Genomic DNA, 21,353 nt, shown 5'->3' with positions numbered 1-21,353 from the left:
AACGTTGAATCCTATATAGCGGAAATTCATTTATCGAGGTCGGTTCTGGAACCAATTAACCACTGAAATGACGGACAACTGTACTTCCTGCGGTGGCTATTGTCTATCGTCATAATGTAATATTCCTGACACCAGCTGACGAGTGTACAATACTACTGTACGTATATATTAAAACAGGGTTTTTTAATTCCTTTTGTTTGTGTTATATTTAATTTACCAATGTTTATGCTTGAAAATGCTTAATTTACAAACTAATTGACAATTTAATTGACAAAAATGTCACATTTGCATAAATATGTTTATTTTTTTAAACTAATAATAGGCCGCATTCAACCATGAAGTAGCGATTATTTATTCATTAATATATTTTGAAAAAACATAATAGAGTGAAGCCCCGAAATTCAAAGCGCGATATTGCAAGGGACAAGTTTACAGAGGAACCTTGGTAAGCGTCACTAATCCATTCCAGAAGGTCCAACTGTAACGGAGATGTACTCTTAACAGAATCATTTTTTTTCCCCATAAGAATCAATGTAAATACAATTAAACTGTTGCAAAAAGCCAAAAATGTAAACACAGTTTACAGTTTTATAGTTTTACCATTACAGAAAACACTTGTAACAAATGTAAATGCAAATAAATGAGGAATGAAAGGAATAAATAAACACTTAACATCACTTTGACTTTGTTTGAAGACGAGATTGCTGACAGACGGTGACGTGGCAGCGAGACCCACTTGGATACCACCTTCCTGTTTTGCCAGGAGTTATTTCTTGAATTCAATAGTGTTTTTTAATCAAAATGCTGGCACTTACAACTTTCTTTAGCTCCATTGTGAACTACAGAGTCAAGCGCTGATGGCATGATAGACGGAGCTGACTTTTGCTACCGGTTTCCATATAGGAGCAAGCTAATAGGACGCTATCAAGGACATTTTGTGACAAAAATACATTACAAGCAGTGTGTTAATAACACGACAAGACGCACACCATTGTGTACACTAGCCAGAAAATGTACGCAACATTTTAGCGGAAATCTCAAGCCTTAACCAAAAAACATTCTAACTGGGACGTACGATAACTGAACAAACACTTCAGCATCATCAGACGCCTGCGCACTACTGGGTGCTTTTTCCAGTTTGTTTTCATTAAAATACGCAGCCCTCTTTTTTCCTGGATGAACGACATCAATACATCAGCGTGCACGTAATCGCACACACAGGAACTCGCGTAAAGATGTGCCCTCAAAAGCACACACGCCGCACAGCCGTGCCGAGCGCGCTTATCTGCAACTTGTGGGAGCTGAGTGACAGGAGAAGGAGGCACAGGGGGGAAGTGTCCTTTAGGTGTCTTAATTATGGCTCCTCTCCTCCATCCCCAGGGGCGGGCAAGACAAAAGGGGGGCAATGTTTCATCTTTGGTGCCTTGGTATTTCACATTCCAAGGGGAGTAAGAGGAGCTGTTCCAGTGGAAATCCAAACCCTTCCCTCCACAGCTGTGTTTAAAAATGAGACTTCTTCATAGTAAATGGAGTTTAACTGCATCAGGGCAAGGAAAAACAGCACAGATTGATTACTGTGATGGTTTCACTTAATGAGCTCAATGCCTGCGGCTCTCATTTGCACTTTTTCTATTACTTTGCAGTGGAGAGATATAGGTGACAAAATGGAGAGAGAGTATATTAGAGAGACCACCAGTTACTTAGGTAGACTATATGCAAAACAACGACAACACCCCTCCTGTCTGAGGCGCCTTTTCTCCTTCCATTATTGTTTTTCTTTCAACATTAATGTACTAAACCAGTGATTCTCAACCGGTGGGTCGGCTGTGGACCCGTTTTCAGTGAGTCGTGGTTCGTAATCTTGCACCTTTATTCTGAAGAGATTTTTTTATGCGGCCCCTGTGTTGTCTATTAATACTCCTAAACCAAGCTGCAACAATTAATCCCATTCGTCAGCCATTTTGGTATTCAATTAATTAATTTTCATTTAAAAAATGTATATATCCTCTGATTTTAGCCTCTGAAATGTGAATGTGTTTTACATTTCCTGAGCGATCCATGAAAGCAGACTTTTTATTGTTGTGTTTTAGGCAAAACAAGATATTCACGCACATCAGCTTCGACTTTGGAAACCAGTGATGGACATTTGTGCCTCTTTTCTGATATGTTGCGGACCAAACCACCAAGTCAGGGGTGTCCAGATTTTTCCACTGAGGACCGCGTACTGAAAAATCAAAATGATTTTATTATTGATTTTATTTGTATTATTTATTATATTATTGATTTTTTTATTTATATTATTATTATTATTATTAATTAGTAGTATTATGTCTTTATTCTCATAATATTTTGACTTTATTATCGTAATATGACAACTTATACCCAATCAAATTGTCCTAAAAATGCAACTTTACAGTATTCTGTTTTGTTTGTTTCTCATAATATTGCGACGTAAAAAAAAAAAAATACATCCTTTAGTCGTTAGTATTTCAATGTCATGGTAGTTTTTCTCTTAATATGATTTTATTTCTCATAAAATTACTGCTCTATTTTCCATTTTTGCTGTTTTTTTTAATTTTCTTGTTTAAATGTATTTTCCGAATGGGCTGAGGGCTAATAAAAAAAAAAAAAAAAAAAAAAAAAAAAGCCAAGGGCTGTAAATGACCCCCTGGCCACACTAACTGTTCTTGTTTGGTTTATGTTGATTTGGTTCATATGATTTGATTAAAAGAGCCATTTTGCCTCCTTAAAGTAAAAAAAAACAAATAGTCTGGGGCCGCAAAACAAGACGTCTCTTTCGTGTCTCGCTGCACGCACTGCTTGTCCCCACCCCGCCCGTCTAATCAGCAGTCACAATGCAGTGTAGATGCATTCACGGACTTGCGGTGAGTCGGATAATTCAAACTCTTTCTGGAAATGCACATTTCCTCCACTTCGGTGCTAAAAAAAAAAATTCAGAACCACAGTTTGCCGACCCTTTGTCTAGGATCTAACCAATTACTCGATTAATCAAAACAATCGATGAAGAAAATAATCATAGTTGCAGCCGATACCAGCCGCCGATACCAACCGTGTGTTTGTAGTAAACTGCCGTTAAAATGTTGAATTATTTTATGCTCATTATAAATCAGCTGTTCAAGTGGAACGTGAATCTTAGTGGTCTATTCACTTGTCATACTTGGAGGTGTTGGAAATGTAGCAGTGCGTCAAAGAAAAGGAAAGCCATCACCATGGAAGTGAAAATGAACACGCCCACCAATATTGTGCAGTTTTTTTTGGTCTCAACTGGTCTCATTAAGGATACGTTTCTGAATGCTGATGAATGCTAGAGGGCTCATGGATTCCATGCGCTGTTACAAGGAGATCTGGTCAGAATTAGCCTGGGACAATATGTCAACAGGTCAAGTCAAGTGTAAGGCATTTTAACAAAGAGGTGTGCCGATGTTGAAGAGGAGGTAGGATGGAGGACGACGAGTGAAGTCAGTGATAGCTGCTGGAGGTATGAGAGAGATGCAAAGGGAGTCTATAAAAGCGAACGACTCCTTAATGTCCCTCAAAAGTGTGATAAAAGCAGAGAGGCATAGCACAGAACATTTGCTGTATCGTTTGTGTGAGCACAATACACATGCAAACGCTTCAAATGGCCGGCAATTCAATACTGGGGCAGAGCATCGCTGCCCGAAAATATTGACCGATAAAAGGGGAGCAATGCCAAGTATGGTCTTAAAATGATACAGGCAAAAGAGCAAGACATCTTATCTGTATTCTGAGAGGACGGCCTCTTATAAATATTAGAAGAAGGACACTGCTGGGGAGAGGAAAGAGCTAAATGGCACATTTGAGAAATGGCACACCTGAGCACTGTGGAGAATATCATCTCCTGCTTTCAGATCCCATCCCATTTGATCAAAATAATTGCCACCTTCATTGTTATCATCAAGTCTGTCATCTTCACCGGGCGCCGTTGTCATTCTCCATCTCATCGCTATTTCTTTTCCGTAAGGAGGCAGGCCGGGATTTCAAGATCTGATAAAATACACAGCATCTGGAGTGAGAAAAATCACTCAACGCTATCACCATATTCATTGCTTTAATGTGGCCGACACGCACACTCCCAGCCACAAAAATAGCTCGATTTAGCATGTGCATGCTTGTCTATCACACATGAGGAACAGCCCTGCTGAGGCCGATTGCCGATTCCATCCTCAGCCTTGACGTCCACTTCTTTGACACATTTTGTGTAGAGACAATGAACAAAAATTGAGGAGAAAATAGAATTGGAACTAACCTAATCTGTTCCAGGATGCTGGTCGATTTGTTTTTCATTTCTCAAGCATTCTTTCCATACGAAATAATAGAAAAATACATTGTCATTCACTTTAATGACAATGATGTAATGAGTGCATTGCCATACACCTCATTTTTTACATTTTTACTCGTGACAAGTGCAACACAGTAAAAAAAAAAAAAAAAAAAGTGGTGCGCTTTTGGTTTTGTGGACCGTTTTTGGTCGAACGGTCGGCGCTCTCGTCTCCCATTCCAAAGGTCCTGTGTTCGAGCAGTGCGAAGCAGGCGGGTTACATCAGTGCCCTGACTGATGGACTGATGGGACTGAGGTTTGCGGGTGTGAGGGTAACGGATGCCTGCCCGAATGGTCAGCGCTCGTCTCCCATTTCCAAGGTCCTGTGTTCGAGCAGTGCGAAGCAGGCGGGTTACATCGGTGCCCTGACTGATGGACTGATGGGACTGAGGTTTGCGGGTGTGAGGGTAACGGATGCCTGCCCGAATGGTCAGCGCTCGTCTCCCATTTCCAAGGTCCTGTGTCCGAGCCCTGGCGCAGGCGGTGTGAAGCAGGTGGGTTACACAGGAAATTATATCTAAATTAATACCTCACTCACACGGTACACAGAACATGAGGACTGATAAAATATAAATGATAAATGGTTGGCTTTTCCACACTGGAAAGGGCGTTGCAAGGGATAGAGAGACAGGCTTATTAGGACAAGGAAGTCCTAACCTGAGAACACTACCCTGCTTAATTATCACCGTCCATTTCATAGCAGCAGATCCTTTCACATGTTCAAAAGGTACTTTCTTGATCCTTTATGGTGGCCGTGACAGTCGAACGGTCTTAACCAAGCATGCAGCTAATGTTGGTTGCCATTTCAGATCACTTTTCACTTTCCTTTTCTTTGACACGCTGCTAACAGATGAGTCTGCCTCCAGTTTGGGAGACATAATTAACAGAAAAGAACACAGGTGACATTGTCCTTTTCCAAAGTAGCCGCGCGCAATTACTTAGTCCGCCTACGTATTCTTCCTCCGCACGCACATAACTACTTCTCTTTTCTTCTTCTGGTACAATATTAATAATTTATGGGAGTGTGTCGTAACCACAAAACACCGTAATACTCAACCCGTGTAAAATGAAATGCTGTGAAAATGAAACGTCGTATATACAAGACGTTGTGCAATGAGGACCCCTCCCCCCCCATAGGAATTTTGGTTGAATTCCAAATTGTATGAATTCCATTTATATGTCCAACTTTGCTGTCCAAACTCAGGGTTACACACCCACTCGTTCTACGCAAAAAACATAAAGCACCATAAACTCTTTGCCCGTGCTCTCTCTCCATGTGAAAGTGTCAACAGACAGCTTGTAACTGCAGCTTTGCAACCCGTGTTCCTTCAATCTAATAAAACCCTAACAACAATATAATTAGCCACTTGTCAAACCCACTTATAACGACACCGTTTGCTTGGGAGGGGTTGTGGGTCCTGCCTGTCAGCAGACATCACCAGCAAATGAAAACAACAGCACGGTTATTTCTCAAATCGTTCTTGAAAAATGCACTGCACAGCATACCGACCATATTTGAGCCACAGAGCTGTGCGGCTAGCGTTAAGAGACCACTCTATATGATTTTAAACAAGTGGAAGGAGTCGTGCGTTGTTGCTAATGACAGCACACGAGGAAGCAGTGTGACAGCCTACCTTGGCCATTTGCGCCTGCACTCCGGTAGCTTTGAGAGACAACACGGCTTTCTGTGCTGCAGCTGGGCTGTCAAAATCAACAAAGCCGTAGCCTGGAGAGAGAACAGAAGAAGAAATCCAAAGAGAGTGAGGAGGGAAATAAATATAGACAGGCATTAGTAAATAACAACAAAAAAAAAAGAATGCAAATGACTAACAAGGAGAATGACAGACGCTTGGTAATTGTAGCAGTAATAGGTTAGTAACACGACTACAGAGCCTGCCAGTTCTTATATCTGTTGAGCACTACATTGTTTGATAATTAGCCGCGCTGACGTTCAGGGAGATGCTATGCATCTTAATTAGCGGCACGGATGAGCGATTTTCTAATAACCAACTGCAGAACCATGTTTACCCAAACCTCCCCACTCAACACTCTCAATATACACCAACAGAGAGATGCACGATGATGTAGTACACAGTGCAGATACAAACGGTGAGTTGGGTTTGTTGGGGGTGGAGACAGACCCTGACGGCTCTGTCTGTGTTTTGCCTTGTAGAGACATACGTACATGAGATGCAGATAGGGCTATTTACAGGTATTCTTCAATGACGTCGTGATATAGATAATATAATAGTAAGGGAAACACCGGTGAAACCGCCACCATGCTTCACTGTAAGAAAAATCTTGGTTCTCCTCACGAGTGCCACACCAGCCAGACACCATCTGAGGCAAACAAGTTCATCTTAGTCTTGTCAGACCACAGGACATGGTTCCAGGGAAGCATTTTCTTGGCCTGCCAGCATCAAAAGTGGCTTCCTTCTGGGACAATGACCATGCAGACTGACTTGATGCACTGATGCAGTGCACACCCTTTAATCTGAGCACTTATAGGCTTCATCAAAGCACTGCAGCAATACTGGCGGCACTTTTGGGCGTTTTTTGGAACCAAGACGAGAGCTCAACTTGTTTGGTCGCCTCTGGTCCTGTCGGCTATATGACCTGGGCCACCATGCTCAGTTTCAGGGGTTACGATCTACGTTTAGCCTAGGCTAAACGACTTACGCTTTTCCAAATTTTTTTGTAAACCTTTAATGTCGACGCCGTAGCTGGCAATTGGATTAGCATAAATCGACAACTGTCAAAATAGAGACTGTGCACTTTCAACTGACAGTAATCCCTCGGTTCCAGACCCAGCCGTGAAAAGTGAATTTCCGTGAAGTAGGATTCCTTATACTATAAATGGAATAGTTTTGTAGTTTTGAGCAATGCGTTTAACATTATTGGAACCCTCTGAATATGAACGAACACCCCTATAGTCACCTTTCCACTTATATTAACCAATACAGTAGACATAAGAGTAAATAAGAAAAATGACTTGTGTTCGTGTGTGTTGCTGTAAATGTGCTCGGGTTCTAGGGGAGCCGAGTGGGGGGCGGACCGGAGGATATGTCGGTGGGTTCAGAGTTCACACTTTCATCTCGCGGTGGATTACGGCTGCAACAGTAGCAATATTAGGCATTATTGTGCCTGTTGTGAGATAATTCAATCCTGCAATAAAAGCCTGTTGTTCCGGGAATCAAGTCTGGTGCTTGTGTGTCTCACTGAACATTACTGACACCTAGTGACCAGTGTAGAATACTACATGTTAGGGATGTCTTAGAATAGTCAACTATTCGACGATTTGATTCGGAAGACTCCAATTCGACTATCAATCTCGCAGTCAAATCATAAAAATGTCATGTGATCAAGATTGTACAATTCTGACTACATGAATGTCTCATATTTGACTTGTAGTTCATTTAGCCACTTTTATGCTTGAAAATGCTTAACTTAGGCTAAAAATACATACATTTGGTTATGTGTGCATATTTTTGGACTAATAATGTTTCAACCATGAAACAGCACGATTTATTCATAAATATATTTTTGAAAAGTCCTGATAGAGTGAAACTGCAAACCGCAATGAGGCGAGGGACAACTATGCGAGTCATTATGGTAATCATTGGAGCTGTGTCACAGCTCAGAGAAGACCAGGCTTTGATACGAACTAGAGTGGGTGGGGGTCTGTTTACAGAGCAACACAAGTGTGTGTGACAGAGAGGGACAGAGACGTAAGCATTCTCTGACAAAAGCTCTGCAGAAAATTGGTGCCATGTCAGACATTTGGGTTTTTTTTTTTACCATTTGTTTTTGTGTTTCGCCGCTTTGTCACATTTTTTCCTGTGTTTTTACATGTTAACAAGGTCATCTGGGAGGGAAACAAGGAGGGACCTTCACGTTTAATGTGGCCTGCGGGTCAAAAAGTTTGTCCACCCCTTGCTTTGCGGAGAGCAACAATTGTAATTTTCAAAACCTAAGAGTTCTTTCCCATGAGGTGCCATATTGAACCATATTGTGCCATAGTGAACATCCGGTAAAACTGTACCCAACACCCCAAAGTTAACAACTGCAATCTGTGATCCGCAACTCAGTTTGGTACAGTCAAGCAGGTCAAAAAGTTGAAGATGATGAATGACACGTTAAAGGATAACATGTTTGAAAAAGGTATCACGATCATTCACAGGGGTATGCTGGAGCCTATCCCAGCTGACTTTGGGCGAGTGGTGCTGGCAACCCTGGTATGGTCGCCAGCCAATCGCAACCAGATATAGACAAACAACCCTTCATGCGCACATTCACATCTGTGGACAATTTGGAGTTTCCAATTAACCTGCATATTTATGGAATGTGGGAGGAATCCGGAGTAGAAAAGCCAGGGACGCACCGCGAGAATATGCACACTCCGCACACATACGCCCAAATGGCGATACGAACCCAGATCTTCCAGACTGACTGTGTGGTCAATACGCTAACCACTAGACCACCGTGCGGCCAATTCTAAAAGCAGTAGTATGTAAAATAGCAAACATGTCACCGGAAAACAAAAAAATGCTTCTACGAGCCTGACAGAGTATATTTTTTTTTAAAAAGAGGACATTGAGCTTCAACATCCTGGTTGCAAGGACCGAATGAAGCACGAAGCCATGCAACACATACCTGATTGGTTCATGTATTGATATTTAATGAGATGAGTGATAAGCTATGGACCTAATAGAAAAATGGCCCGCCTCGCCCACTCCTGCCGACCTCCAAACACTGACATCTCGTTTGTCTTCGTCCAGTAAATGAGAAGCCCGCTATTAAGAGAACCACACACAGCCCAAAGCACGGTGAGACAAGCAAGACGTGTGAGCGTGCATTTGTAACACTTGCCAGCAGCTCACACCTATTATTCTGCTCTGATTACACTTTCTTCCCTGAAACGGTGGATCGGAGGGCAGCGTTAACGGCTTTTTACCTCATTTTAACGAACACAGAAGTGACCCCCACTCTTCTTCTACACTTGCGGTGATTGCAATAACTCATAAATCGCAGCCGTGGATTTCATTCCCCTCCGCCTTCCTCCCTGTGAATTTCCAGATGGGTGTTAACGTCAGGAAAAAGAAGGGATCGTGTGGGGGTGAGGTGTGGATGGACAGAACTGCAATATTTGCAAGAAATATAAATGTGAGCGTGTGTAAGTAAAATAGAGTAAGGAGGGAGAAGGAAAAATGGCAGCAGCTCTGGTATGCTGCCAACCTTTGAGAGATTTGTTACTGTGGAGAGGATTATGGAGACTGTGAAATGGGGCTGTGTTAATATGCTGTGTGTTGCGCAGCACAATGTGGGCCAGCCAGCTTCTGAGTCTTTGAAAAATCAAAAGCCCGAATGACGGAAAACTGAAAATGACTTAGTGATGTTCTGAAAGAATTTGCTCTCAAGTCGCCGTGTGTGTGTGAGTGGGTGCTTGCATGTGGCACTTTCTGAATCATGCACTCCTAAATAAATTACCATTTGATTCATTATTTGATGAATGCCTGAGTTGTCATTAAAGTAGAATGGCACCTTTAACCCTCGCATGCTGTTCATATGTTATGGCTTCACAGTATTTCCGCTCAATTTTGATCCGGACCAAGAGCAGGGGTGCCCGTTACGTCAAACGCAGTCAACCTAAGGCAGTGTAGGTCGATTGCATGTATTACCCACGTACTAAACATTACTTTGTAGATGTCATATGACATCAGTCTGTTGACATTAAACTCCTCTCCTGATTTCTCCTTGTCGCCGTCACATGACCAGAAGCGAGCTTTCACGACAAGCCAACATAATGTCTGAAAATTTTGATGGACATGGCTCACCCCAGTCTACATTCTCCTGATATTTTGTTGTCTTATTTGCCAAGTATGTTTAGAAAGGTGACTATAGGGGTGTTATTTTATGTCTACAGGGCTCAAATAATGTTAGAAAATGATTTTAGACGGTCGTAAACAGGTTTTCTATGCTCTAACAATGAAAATATTCTGTTTATTATAATATTGAACCCTACTTTATTAATTCACCTATCGCGGTCGGAGCTAGAACCAATGAACTGCGCTAAACGAGGGACGACTGTATTCGACTGTGTTAATAGTTGGACGTGGGTCTTTGGGTCATTTTAAAAGTAGCTCACAGGCTGAAAAGGCGTAAAGTTAATGTCTACACCGAATTTACTGCAATAAACTACAGCTCTATTTAGAATGTCTATATAGGCTATACTACATTAATTCAGCAGTTCTCAATTATTTTATCAATAAAATCCTTGCAAAATATGCAAGAATATTGCTCTCATTATTATTAATATTGTCGCATTGTCCTTGGGGTGTTGCCGTTGTCAGGAAGAAGCTACTGTGTGTCAGTCTTGTGTTGTTGAGCCGCCACATTTACTTTTGGAAATGGGTCAAACTTGAAGCGAACATTATGTAATGAGGGTGCATACGAGAGTGTTGACGCTCAGCTTCTGGCGTGTTTGCTTGCGTGTTATTGTGCCATTTCATGGCAGAGAGTTTGTACCCGGCGAACATGCTAAGCAATATCCTGTGTACTGTATGTCAAGCTCTGGTGCTGTGCTGGGCTTTGGTGATTTCATTCTAAGTATGTCTGTGTGGTCCACCGAACAATGGATTACCACCTTCAGGGAATACCTTTGTCTAAACTTCTCTTGGGTTATCTCAAAATAATCCACCAAAGTGGACCAGGTCATCCTACAGAAAAAAACATAAGAGACAGAAAGAAAAATACTCAAAGATTAAGGAGTCATGATTGACTTGCCTACATTTAGTTGAGAAATAACGCAATTTGGTTTTGAGGTCTTTTGATAAACAACCACAATGTTGTCACGAATCTCGCAAGATTAAAACATGATTTCTTGTTCAGATATACGATAACAAATATGTAAATTAATCATGTGATGAATGAAAAAGAACTCTTAGAATTCCATAGAACAACGGTGAACAGAGTCAGCCCTTTTGTCAGTCATACAGTCCCTTTGTCTCTGTGGGGGAGGTTGGGCTGCTAGCATACACCGCTAGCTGCTAGCATACAAAAGAGTGAAGCCTCTTGAACAGCAAACGCAAAGTCATTCGGAAATTAGGAAGTAGGAAATGAAGAGGGTAAAAGACGCTTGCAAAAATGGGGAATGTTAATGATGAAAACAAAACAGTACAAAATGGTGTGTGTTCACTGAAAGTCCTCGCAAAAGAAACGCTGCTCTTTAATACAGTTTAAAAGCCAGCATTTCAAGAAATGCTGCAAACGTTTTATAGATAGTGCGAGTTGCCTGCGAGAAAATACGTCACAAATGGCCATTGCACAACTTCACAGAGTGAAAGATGACATAGGAAATATTGCATTATTATAATACAGTATATTAGGGCCGCACGGTGGCACACACAGTCAGGAGAGGGTTTAAATCTCCGTTGGCATCTCTGTGTGGAATTTGCATTTTCTCCCCATGTATGTGTGGATTTTCTCCAGGTACTCCGGCTTCCTCCCACATCCAAAAACACACATGGTAGGTTAATTGGAGACTCTAAATTGTCCATAGGCATGAATGTGAGTGTGAATGCTTGTCTATGTGATTGATCGACTGATGACCAGTCCAGGGTGTATCTCGCCTCTTGCACGAAGTCAGCGGGGATAGGCTTTCCCGAACAGGTTTAGCTAACTAACCCCTTCTGTTCCTCCCCGCCACCACTGATCAATTCAGCTAAAACAAGGCTGCAGGACCTGATAGCATGAGTCCAAGTCCCAGCTGTCTGGTGGTGTTCTTCAACCTGAGTCTGGTGCAGTAGAAGATGCCGGGTCTATGAAAAATCTTCTACCGGTGCCCAAGGAAGCCATCCCATCGGGTCTCACCTACTGAGACCTTGTGCTGGCGTCACTTGTCATGAAGGTGTTGGAGAGACCGGTTTGAGTTTGGTGAATTCTGCTCTGGACCGTCTGCAGTTTGCCCACCAGCCCCATGTAGGTGTGGATGATGCTGTTATGTGTCTTCGGCATCATGCTCATTCATGCTTGGCACTGGAGGTACAGTGAGAGTCATGGTCTTTGGCTTCTCCATTGCTTCCAATACCATCCAACCGTTAGAAGCTGCTTCAGATGGGGGCGTCTCAGCAGCCACCATCTTCTGGATACTTGACTACTTGGGGAGCACTCTGTGGTCGTTGATGTCTGACCACCACAAGAAATTGTCTCGTCTCCTTTTGTTTACCTTGTACACATTGGATTTCCAGCACTGGATTGTTCCACCTACTGCGACCAGTCCAGGGTGTTCCCCGGCCTCTCACCCGAAGTCAGCTGGAATAGGCTCTAGCATACCCTAGTGAGGATAAGCGGCATAGAAGATGGATGGATGGATGGATTATTCCACCTATAGAGATTCTCAGGATTACTCAGGATGTGTTGGTGAGGTGTATTAGGGTTGGACAGGAAAGGGACTACGGAAAGCTGGTGGACAGCCTTGTGTGCTGGTGAAGCAGGAATCAACTGGTCCTGACCAAAAACAAAACTAAGAAGTCAGAGACCAGGACTAGCATTAAGCCATCTTCAACCATTCTTTGTGAGGACATCTGGATAATAGAACGGAGTAGAATTTCACACTTGACTGGACTGAAGTACCAACATGGCCACTGTGTACAAAAAGTGAATGTGCAGAGTGAGCATTCCTGAGGAGGCACACATCCTTCAACGTTTGCAGCAAGTTGATGGAGATCTTCTCCCAGTTTGTGGTAGGAAGTGCCATCCACTGTTGTCTTCAGGATGCTAGCAGAATAAACTCATTAAGAAGGCTGGTGAATGGACTGATACTGGCGTTGCTTGAGAAATGTAGGCATTGAGATTATAATAGCAGAGCCTGATAGGGAGTAACAAGGGGCCTCTGGCAATGAGTATTTTAAACGTAGCATCTGGAAACCTCAAACTACAAATTTAATATTTCCCCCAACCACCGAGAGTGCACTTATCAAACTTTCAGGAGTATTTTAGAGAATGCTGACCTAAATTTTGGCAAGCCTGAGTGCAGGAAGATGGCTGTGAGGAACAGCCTGTTTGCAAATGAAAGGCGAAGGGAAAGGAGGTTTACTGGGGGTCAGCTGAATCAACTTAGGAAGACTGAATTGACAGTAAACTGCCTGCAGTAATAAACGCAGTTGGATCCTCCAGTGTGCAGTTATTGTATCTGATATGCATAAAGACTGTGTGAAATGTGTGATCTGTAGCCACGGGCCAGACTATTTATGGACTGTTAGGTTGGAACACCGTGGCGGATGTGAAACACCGCAGGTATATTTTCTATATTTGAGACCAATTGATGCTGAAGAACATCACAGATACTGACAAAAGTATCAAATATTTAACCGGAATTCTGTTTTTAGAAGAGTATAGCTTGTAAGATTTGGGGATATTACGATGTTCAGAGACTATTACGTGAGTTATTCACAGCAATATTTTGTGCAATGAGATAATGTTGACCTTTTTAAATGTAATGCAGTTTTAATAGGGATAAAATGCAATCATTTATATTGTCATAGATGTGATATTTACTTTGCACATTTGTTATTTATCCAATATAACTTTCCCAAACCCGCAATGAAACAATTTGGTTGTACAATAACAGGTAGTAGGTTTATATGTCATTTAGAAGCTTTTCAAGGTTTGCAGTTTTATGTCGGTCTGAGAAGAATCTGTTCTATAATAAAAGCAAATGCAATAAAATAATATTAAGTATGGGTAGTGGGAACAACGCATAAAGTGACGCGGGAGTCTTACTCTTGAATGTGAGACAGTTTATATCACAAAACTTCCAACAGTCTATTCTTCTTATCTTGCATTATCTTATCCTGAATTATTCCTCTCCTCTGTCGAGGCGGGTTCTTCTTGTGGAATAAATGTAAAAAATGTTTTTCAAGTTACACTGAGTTAACGCTTTGATACGTTTTTAAGAGAATGCAATACAACTTCATAGATAGACCGATAGATACTTTATGACTGGTAATCTTCAGCAGCTCCGCAAATGGAATTAATCACCTAATCACAAACAACAACCAAGGGAAGACGTGAGAGATGAGAAAAGTAAGAAAATATAAGATGAATAAATCAATAAATAAATACGGAAACGGAACAGGAAGAGATCACATCAAATTTGTAGAGCAATGATACAAATTTTAGAGGGGCCGCTTATTTTTGCTTGCGTGTAGCACAGGGGAGTCCAACGTACGGCTCTGTTTTTAACTGGCCCGTATCAAAGTCTAAAAATGTAAATATAACCTGCATAAAATATGTACTTACTTGTTTTGTAACCACAAGTGGCTGAACCAAAGTGAAGCAAGTTTGCAAGCAAGTGCTGTAGGGTAGCGCAGGGTCCTATGATTGCCGTAAAATCCACTGTTGAACGCAGAATCTCACGGGGATTGACATAATGTGAATGAAATGCTGTAATTGTGAGGACCTTGCGTGGGGAAATATTTCCCCAGGAGTCTGCTCATTCATGGTGGTGTTTCCTTCCAAACACGATGTCATCCCTTCCTGAAGCGGCCGCCATAAACGCCAGCTAAGACGACGGAATAACTTGGAAAGTCACCTCTCGTCGGTAATCGTGAGTGGAACTGTGGGTTGGCAGAGCAGACTAGTGCGACTCGGGCTGTGTGAGTGTGCTTACGTGTTGCATTTGCTGCTTGTTAATAAAGCGATTGGAACTGCATTGCATGTACATCTTCCTTAACCACGAGCAGAAGCATGACACTTTGTTGATGGTTTTGCAGCCATGTTTGCAGAGACTGACATACCATGAGACAAGCTGGCCAAGCTACATCCGTTTCCGATTCTTTTATTCTGTCTCTTTTATTCACTGACACAAAAAGCACACACTCTATGGTGTTAAAATAAGTGTAAAAAGAACCCTCTATGCGTGGAGAGGCTTCTTTGGGGGCGACATTATTCCCCTTCCACCGGGCGACGGCTCGAGCCGGGGGAAGGTGTGCCGAGTCCAGACTCAGGGGTGCAGACTAACGGATCAGGGGTACTTGGCTTGTAGCTAATGTTTTGCATCATTATTGTTGTAGTCGTAGTCGTAGTAGCAGTAGCAGTTGCAGGCTTTGAGGAACAAAAACAAATGTAAAAAGCAAATCATTCAATAACTCATACTTTAATAAGCAATCATTGCATTGATGCTTGATGAACACTTTTTTAGTAGAACACGTTTTTCCATGTAAAAGGGATAGGGGGCGGGAAGTTACTGTTGTAGCACACTGCTGATGCGGACATCATACAACTTCAAAGTAAAAAAAAATCTCAACTATCCCTTTAAATCAATGGGCCACTGGCGGCCCATGAAAATAAAAACCTTGAATGTTGACACTGTTAAATAACACAAAGCTTTGTCATTAATTCTACTGTACGTTTTCTAGTGGAAGACGATGGACTTTCTTCTTCTACGGCTTGTGTGTCATGTAGCATTGTGTGTGTCTGTATAGGTGCCACACGTAGGTGTGCCTTACGTATGACATCTTTTTTTTACCCGGTGATCGGACCTGAAAACGTTCATGTGTGGATGTGACTATTTACTGATCTGTTTTCGTGTGCACTGGGCCTGAGACTAAGGCTCAGCTTTCTTTCAAAGCTGTTCAAACTGAGTCATTGTCGGTTGGACTTTATAGACGCTGTTCCACTGACAGGGAAAAATCATTTCACCCCGATGTGGGAGGCACAGGGACCCCCTTGAATAATAATAAAACGAAGGATAAAAACAAACGTCAGGAACATTCTGTTCTGTGACTGTGTTCACTGCAGGTACTCTAAAGTTACTAGCGCGCGGGGGATGCAAAGGCAGAAGGTGTTGCTGTGAACTTAACGAGTGCACATCAAAAACATCAACTTTGTACCTGCCACTTAAAACCTGTTTAGAGTGACTGATGCCACGCTTATGGGGTAAAACTAACAATATGCAAAGTAAAAACCAAAAGCTTCTCAAATGTGTTGACACAAGCACACAGGCAGGATGACACACACACACACACCACACACACATTCCCAGAGTCGGGGGGGAAATGAGGTGTCAGCACACTTCCTGGTCGCCTGTCAGTATCGTCAGAGAGCAGTGTTACTTTAAGCACGGCGGTCCCACTAACTGTTATGTTGTACGTGCACCACACAGGACCTTCCCTTTACATCGCCTCCTGCGGAGATCCACACTGGTAGAAGACACCACCTCGGGCTGTGCGTCGCGAAAAAACGTCCTCCTTGGAGCGCGTGTATCAATGTATCAATCAGCCATGCATCATTCATGCAATCACTGTCAAATTATGCAAATCCTAATTACCTCCGGGGAAAATTACCATTCTTTATCTGCTAATAGTCTGGATTGTTTGGAGTTCCTACATTCCATATTCACCACCATTTTCCACCAATATTTCCATTTTTCACAGTCTCATATTCAGCACTAATGATCCCATTTTGAACTGCATACAAAGGAATAATAGCGCCCTAAGTATGAATAATGAATCAAGCAAAAAGCACACAGTATTACAGTGGTGTGTAAGGCCAGCCGACCAATTGTTTACACCCTTGTGAGTCATCAAGATGAGATACATAGCATGTGGGTGATTCATCATATTCATCCTATACTTAATATGGAAGATGAATGGGTCACTCCACGGACAGCTACGCATGACAAAGCTGTAATGTGTCTTGCGATTCATGGCGTGTCACTGAAGATGGGCCTTTGTTTGATTATATATCTCACGGTCCAGCTTGAACAAAGTGGCGTTCTATATGACACAGTGATGTTCAATGCATCCATTAAGCATCATTGACGTTATTCTTAACAGTCCTTGAAGTTATCAAGGAGAAGAAGCCTTCCACCAGCTGACTTGGCAATTCCTGTTGCACATTTGCTCGACAAAACAGCCCCGTGCCCAGGATCAACTCCTACTCATCCCTCACCACCGTGTGCTTGGAATTTCACAGCTTCACTCAATCACGTTTTTTCAAACATATATTAATTAATAAATCATCTTAATTACTATTAAGCACATTTGATGTATTTTCTTGCCTAAATTAAGCATTTAGAAGCTTAAAAAAAGGCTAAATGAAGTAAAATACAAATTTAAGAAGGTACATTCAAAGATGTCAGTAATGCCACCTCAGGAAGTAACTGTCCAGAACAGGAAGTACAAACACCATTTACGTCTAACATGTGTTATTTCTCTTATTGTGTCAGCTATATAAGGTGATAGAAGTGTCAAGTTGACTACAGGGCTGTGACTTCATGTCTTGAGGGCTCCATTACAGTCGTCCCTCGCTACATCGCGGTTCGAACATCGCTCCCTCACTCTATCGCAGTTGTTTGTAAATGTATTAATAAACAACTGCTGTTTTGTGGTTGACTATGGCCTATTATTAGTCAAAAACGATTGAAAGAAAAGTTATATGTAGTATTCTGGTCACTCGGTGCCAGTAATGTTACATTGATGAGACATGACACAAAAAGTTCTGCTCCCATTCCGTGTGGAAGTGGTAAGCTTTTTGGTTTCTTCCTTTGTCCTTCGTCACCATTCCGTTTGAAATTTTAGAAGTTTCAAATAAACAATTGTCCCGTAGCCTGCACATTACAGTTGAGCAATGTTGTGAAAACAAAGAATAATAGGAGTGTAAAGGTGACTATAGGGGTGTTGTTTCATGTCTACAGGGTTCTACACAGGTTTTCTATGCTCTAACTACGAAAACATTCCATTCATTAATATTGAATCCTACTTTGCGGAAAATCACTTATCGCGGTCGGATCTGATACTAATTAACCACGATAAATGAGGGAATGCTGTTTTGTTAAAAAAAAAAAATATATATATATATATATATATATATATATATTTAGGTTGTATACAGGTTTTGTAACGACAGAAATATTAGATTTATAAATAAAGAATCTTACTTTGCAGAAATTCACTTATCACAGTTGGGCCCGGAACCAATTAACCACAATAAACGAGGGATTGCTGTAAGTGGTTGTTTCGACACATGACACCAAATCGGGTTTGCCATATGCCAAGAAATTGTGTTTTTTCTAAAATAAACCATCCAAGAAGCAGCACTGACACTAATAGCTCTTATCTTCATGCTTTAAAGCTTACTAGAGGGAACGTCATCCCCCATACATGCAAAACATTTATATAGAATTGGATATGTACTGTAGCACTCTGAATTTCTGACTTGGACCTTTTCTATCCTGCTGTGCAATAACTGAGGAAGACTGGTTGTCTTGACTGTGGCTTAGGCTTCTCCTAAAGGGGGTTCCGAGTACAACATGGGCTTGTTTGTGAAGGGAAAAGTGGGTCATCATGGGCTGCAAGATAACACTGCAGGTCACCATAATGCTGCTTCTGTTTCACATGGGTGAGAAAAGAACTGGATCATAATGGGACTCATTATGACTCAAAATCCTGCCCAACACACGTACTGTATCAATTGTGATTTTTTTGTGTGGCCACACCACATGATGCACTCCAAAATTGTGGAGAAAGTCTTCCCAGGATGGTGCAAGCTGTCCATCAAGTCCGCAAATAACAGTCATATTCATTCTAGCATTTTCAGTGTCACCGCATCATCTTCACCAGGTTTTGCAATGCAATCACATCAGCCTCCAGGCCTGAAAGCCTCCGGCGAGACGACAGGACAGGCTAAATATTTGAACAAAGACAGATCAATGAAATTCAAGGGCCTATGGAACATGGATCAAGTCTCCAGGAAGAGCAAACATTCAAATGTGGATCAAGGAAACGTGTCCCGTTCATTTGAATAGCTACATAACGGGCCTGTTTAGCTCCACATCTGCTTGACATTCACAGGGAACAGCCTGGCCACCTTCAGTTAGCCCTCTTAAGGCTTGGTTTATGGCTTCCTCAGCTGGCAGTATGATCATTAGTCAAGGCTTGAGCGAGGGCCAGGATCTTGGCAGGTCAGGTCTTGCATTTGTTTTGCTGTCCACAATTAGGTCCAGGATAAGTAAAGACCTTCCTCTCAGGCCCTATGAGTTATCTGTCCACAACCAATACAGTCAGGGGAAATTCACATTTAAGTGTGCTTTTTGTTTGTTTGAAAAAAGCTGGCAAAGAAAGCATTTTATCAATCAAAATATTCCCTAATTATGCAATCAATTTGACAAAATGGGCTGGGCTGTTATATTTTTAGGACATAATGAAGTATAAAAAGTTAACTAATAATAAGTGATGTTATTCTTCCTCTGTGCGGCTCAGCAGGCACACACTGTATTCTTCCGCTGGCGTGTTTATAGGCCAAAATGATGTTTTTAATGAATTTATGGTAGCAACTTCGCAATCACAAAACGACGGATGACCACCTGTATTGCCACTGTGTGAATGGACACTTGTGGGATGGAGTCGTCCCTCGTTTAAAGCGGTTAATTGGTTCCAGACCCGACCGGGATAAATATCCGCAATATAGGATTCAATGTTAATAAATGGAATATATTTTTAGTTATATTATGGAAAACCTGTTTAATGTTTTCTAACATTATTAGAGCCCTGGAGACATGAAATAACACCCCTATAGTCACCTTCACACTCCTATTATTCATTGTTTACACCACATTACACAACTCCTATGCTGCAGGGACTCGAGACGTCCGCTAGCTAGCGAGCTAGCGAGCTAACCAGTTAGCCCCGTATTATTTCTTCTAAGCTTCATAAGCCAAACACTTACCACTCCCACACGGGATGGCAGGAGAACATTTTTCACTGTCATGTCGAACATGCCATGGCTGACTTCATGACTTCATGCAGGGTTAAGGTAATGCAATGTAATGTAAGGTAATGTCTCAATGTGACCAGAATGCTACATATCACTTGTATTTCAATATGTTTTGACTAATAATAGGCCGTAGTCCACCACGAAACAGCGATCATTATTAATAAATTAATATCTGAAAAACCGCAATATAGCAAGGGAGCGATAATCAAAGCGTGATATTGCAAGGGTAATGAGAGTGATGCAGTTCTAAAAGAGCACATTTTGTTATGTACAGTAATCCCTTGCCTTCCCTTCCGTTTGCGCTTCAAATTTCTCGGCTTCACTCGCAGTTTTTCGAAAATGAATTAAGAAATCACAGCTGTTTTGAGGTTGAATACGGCCTATTATAAAATATATATATATACATATTAAAGCAAATTTAACGTATTTTATGCCTAATCTAAGCATAAAAATGGCTAAATGAACTAAAATACAAATATAGAGCATTCAGAAGACACATTCAAAGACGTGATGATATGTAGTATTCTCCACTGGTCAGTAGGTGTCAGTAATGTTACATTGATGAGACACTAGCCACTGCAGGAAGGACTGCACAGAACAAGGAACTCTTCTGTGTGAGTGTTGTGTCTTATTTATGCCTTATATGTCTTATTTCCTCTTATTATGTCTACTATACTGGGTAATAGGAGTGTAAAGGTGACCATTGGGGTGTTATTTCATGTCTAGAGGGCTCTAATAATGTTAAAAAACGTATTTAGAAGGTGGTGATCAGGTTTTCTATGTTCTTATTATGAAATATTCAATTTACGAATAAGGTATCTTATTTCGTGAACATTTATTATCATGGTCAGGTCTGGAACCAATTAACTAAAATAAACGGGAGATTACCGAATAACCCTTTTATATTTTGTAGTCAATAAGAAGTCAACCCCAAATTCTGAACGCACACCCTGGAAAACACTTTGCCAAGTGTTTGCCGTTTGTGCGTCTTCCTGCCTTCATTTTTGTCTTCAGCGAGTGAAACGCACGCTCAATTGGGTTGAGATCAAGCCATCGACTTGCTCATTGAATATATACCCCGATGAATCGGAGAATTCCATTTGTTACTTAAACAGTCATACCATCAATAAGCAGGGATTTATTAGCAGCCATAAATGTCAACGCTATGAGATTGCCTACACCGTGTTTGCGTTATGCTTTGGATCAGTTCTTTTCCTTC

The 21,353-nt window shown here is 41.6% G+C and overlaps 1 protein-coding gene across 1 annotated transcript in view; it reads right to left on the bottom strand.

Moving 5' to 3' along the window:
* The window catches only part of rbms3 (RNA binding motif, single stranded interacting protein), a 277,321-nt gene that overhangs the window by 182,740 nt on the left and 73,228 nt on the right, over positions 1 to 21,353 (bottom strand). The window contains exon 4 of the mRNA XM_054763521.1: positions 5,995 to 6,086. Coding sequence (XP_054619496.1) covers positions 5,995 to 6,086 — 92 coding nt within the window. The remainder of the gene's footprint in view (positions 1 to 5,994; positions 6,087 to 21,353) is intronic.

The sequence above is a fragment of the Dunckerocampus dactyliophorus genome, chromosome 20 (genome assembly GCF_027744805.1).
Source record: "Dunckerocampus dactyliophorus isolate RoL2022-P2 chromosome 20, RoL_Ddac_1.1, whole genome shotgun sequence".
Classification (NCBI taxonomy): domain Eukaryota; kingdom Metazoa; phylum Chordata; class Actinopteri; order Syngnathiformes; family Syngnathidae; genus Dunckerocampus; species Dunckerocampus dactyliophorus.
This window is presented reverse-complemented; position numbering and strand designations above follow the sequence as displayed.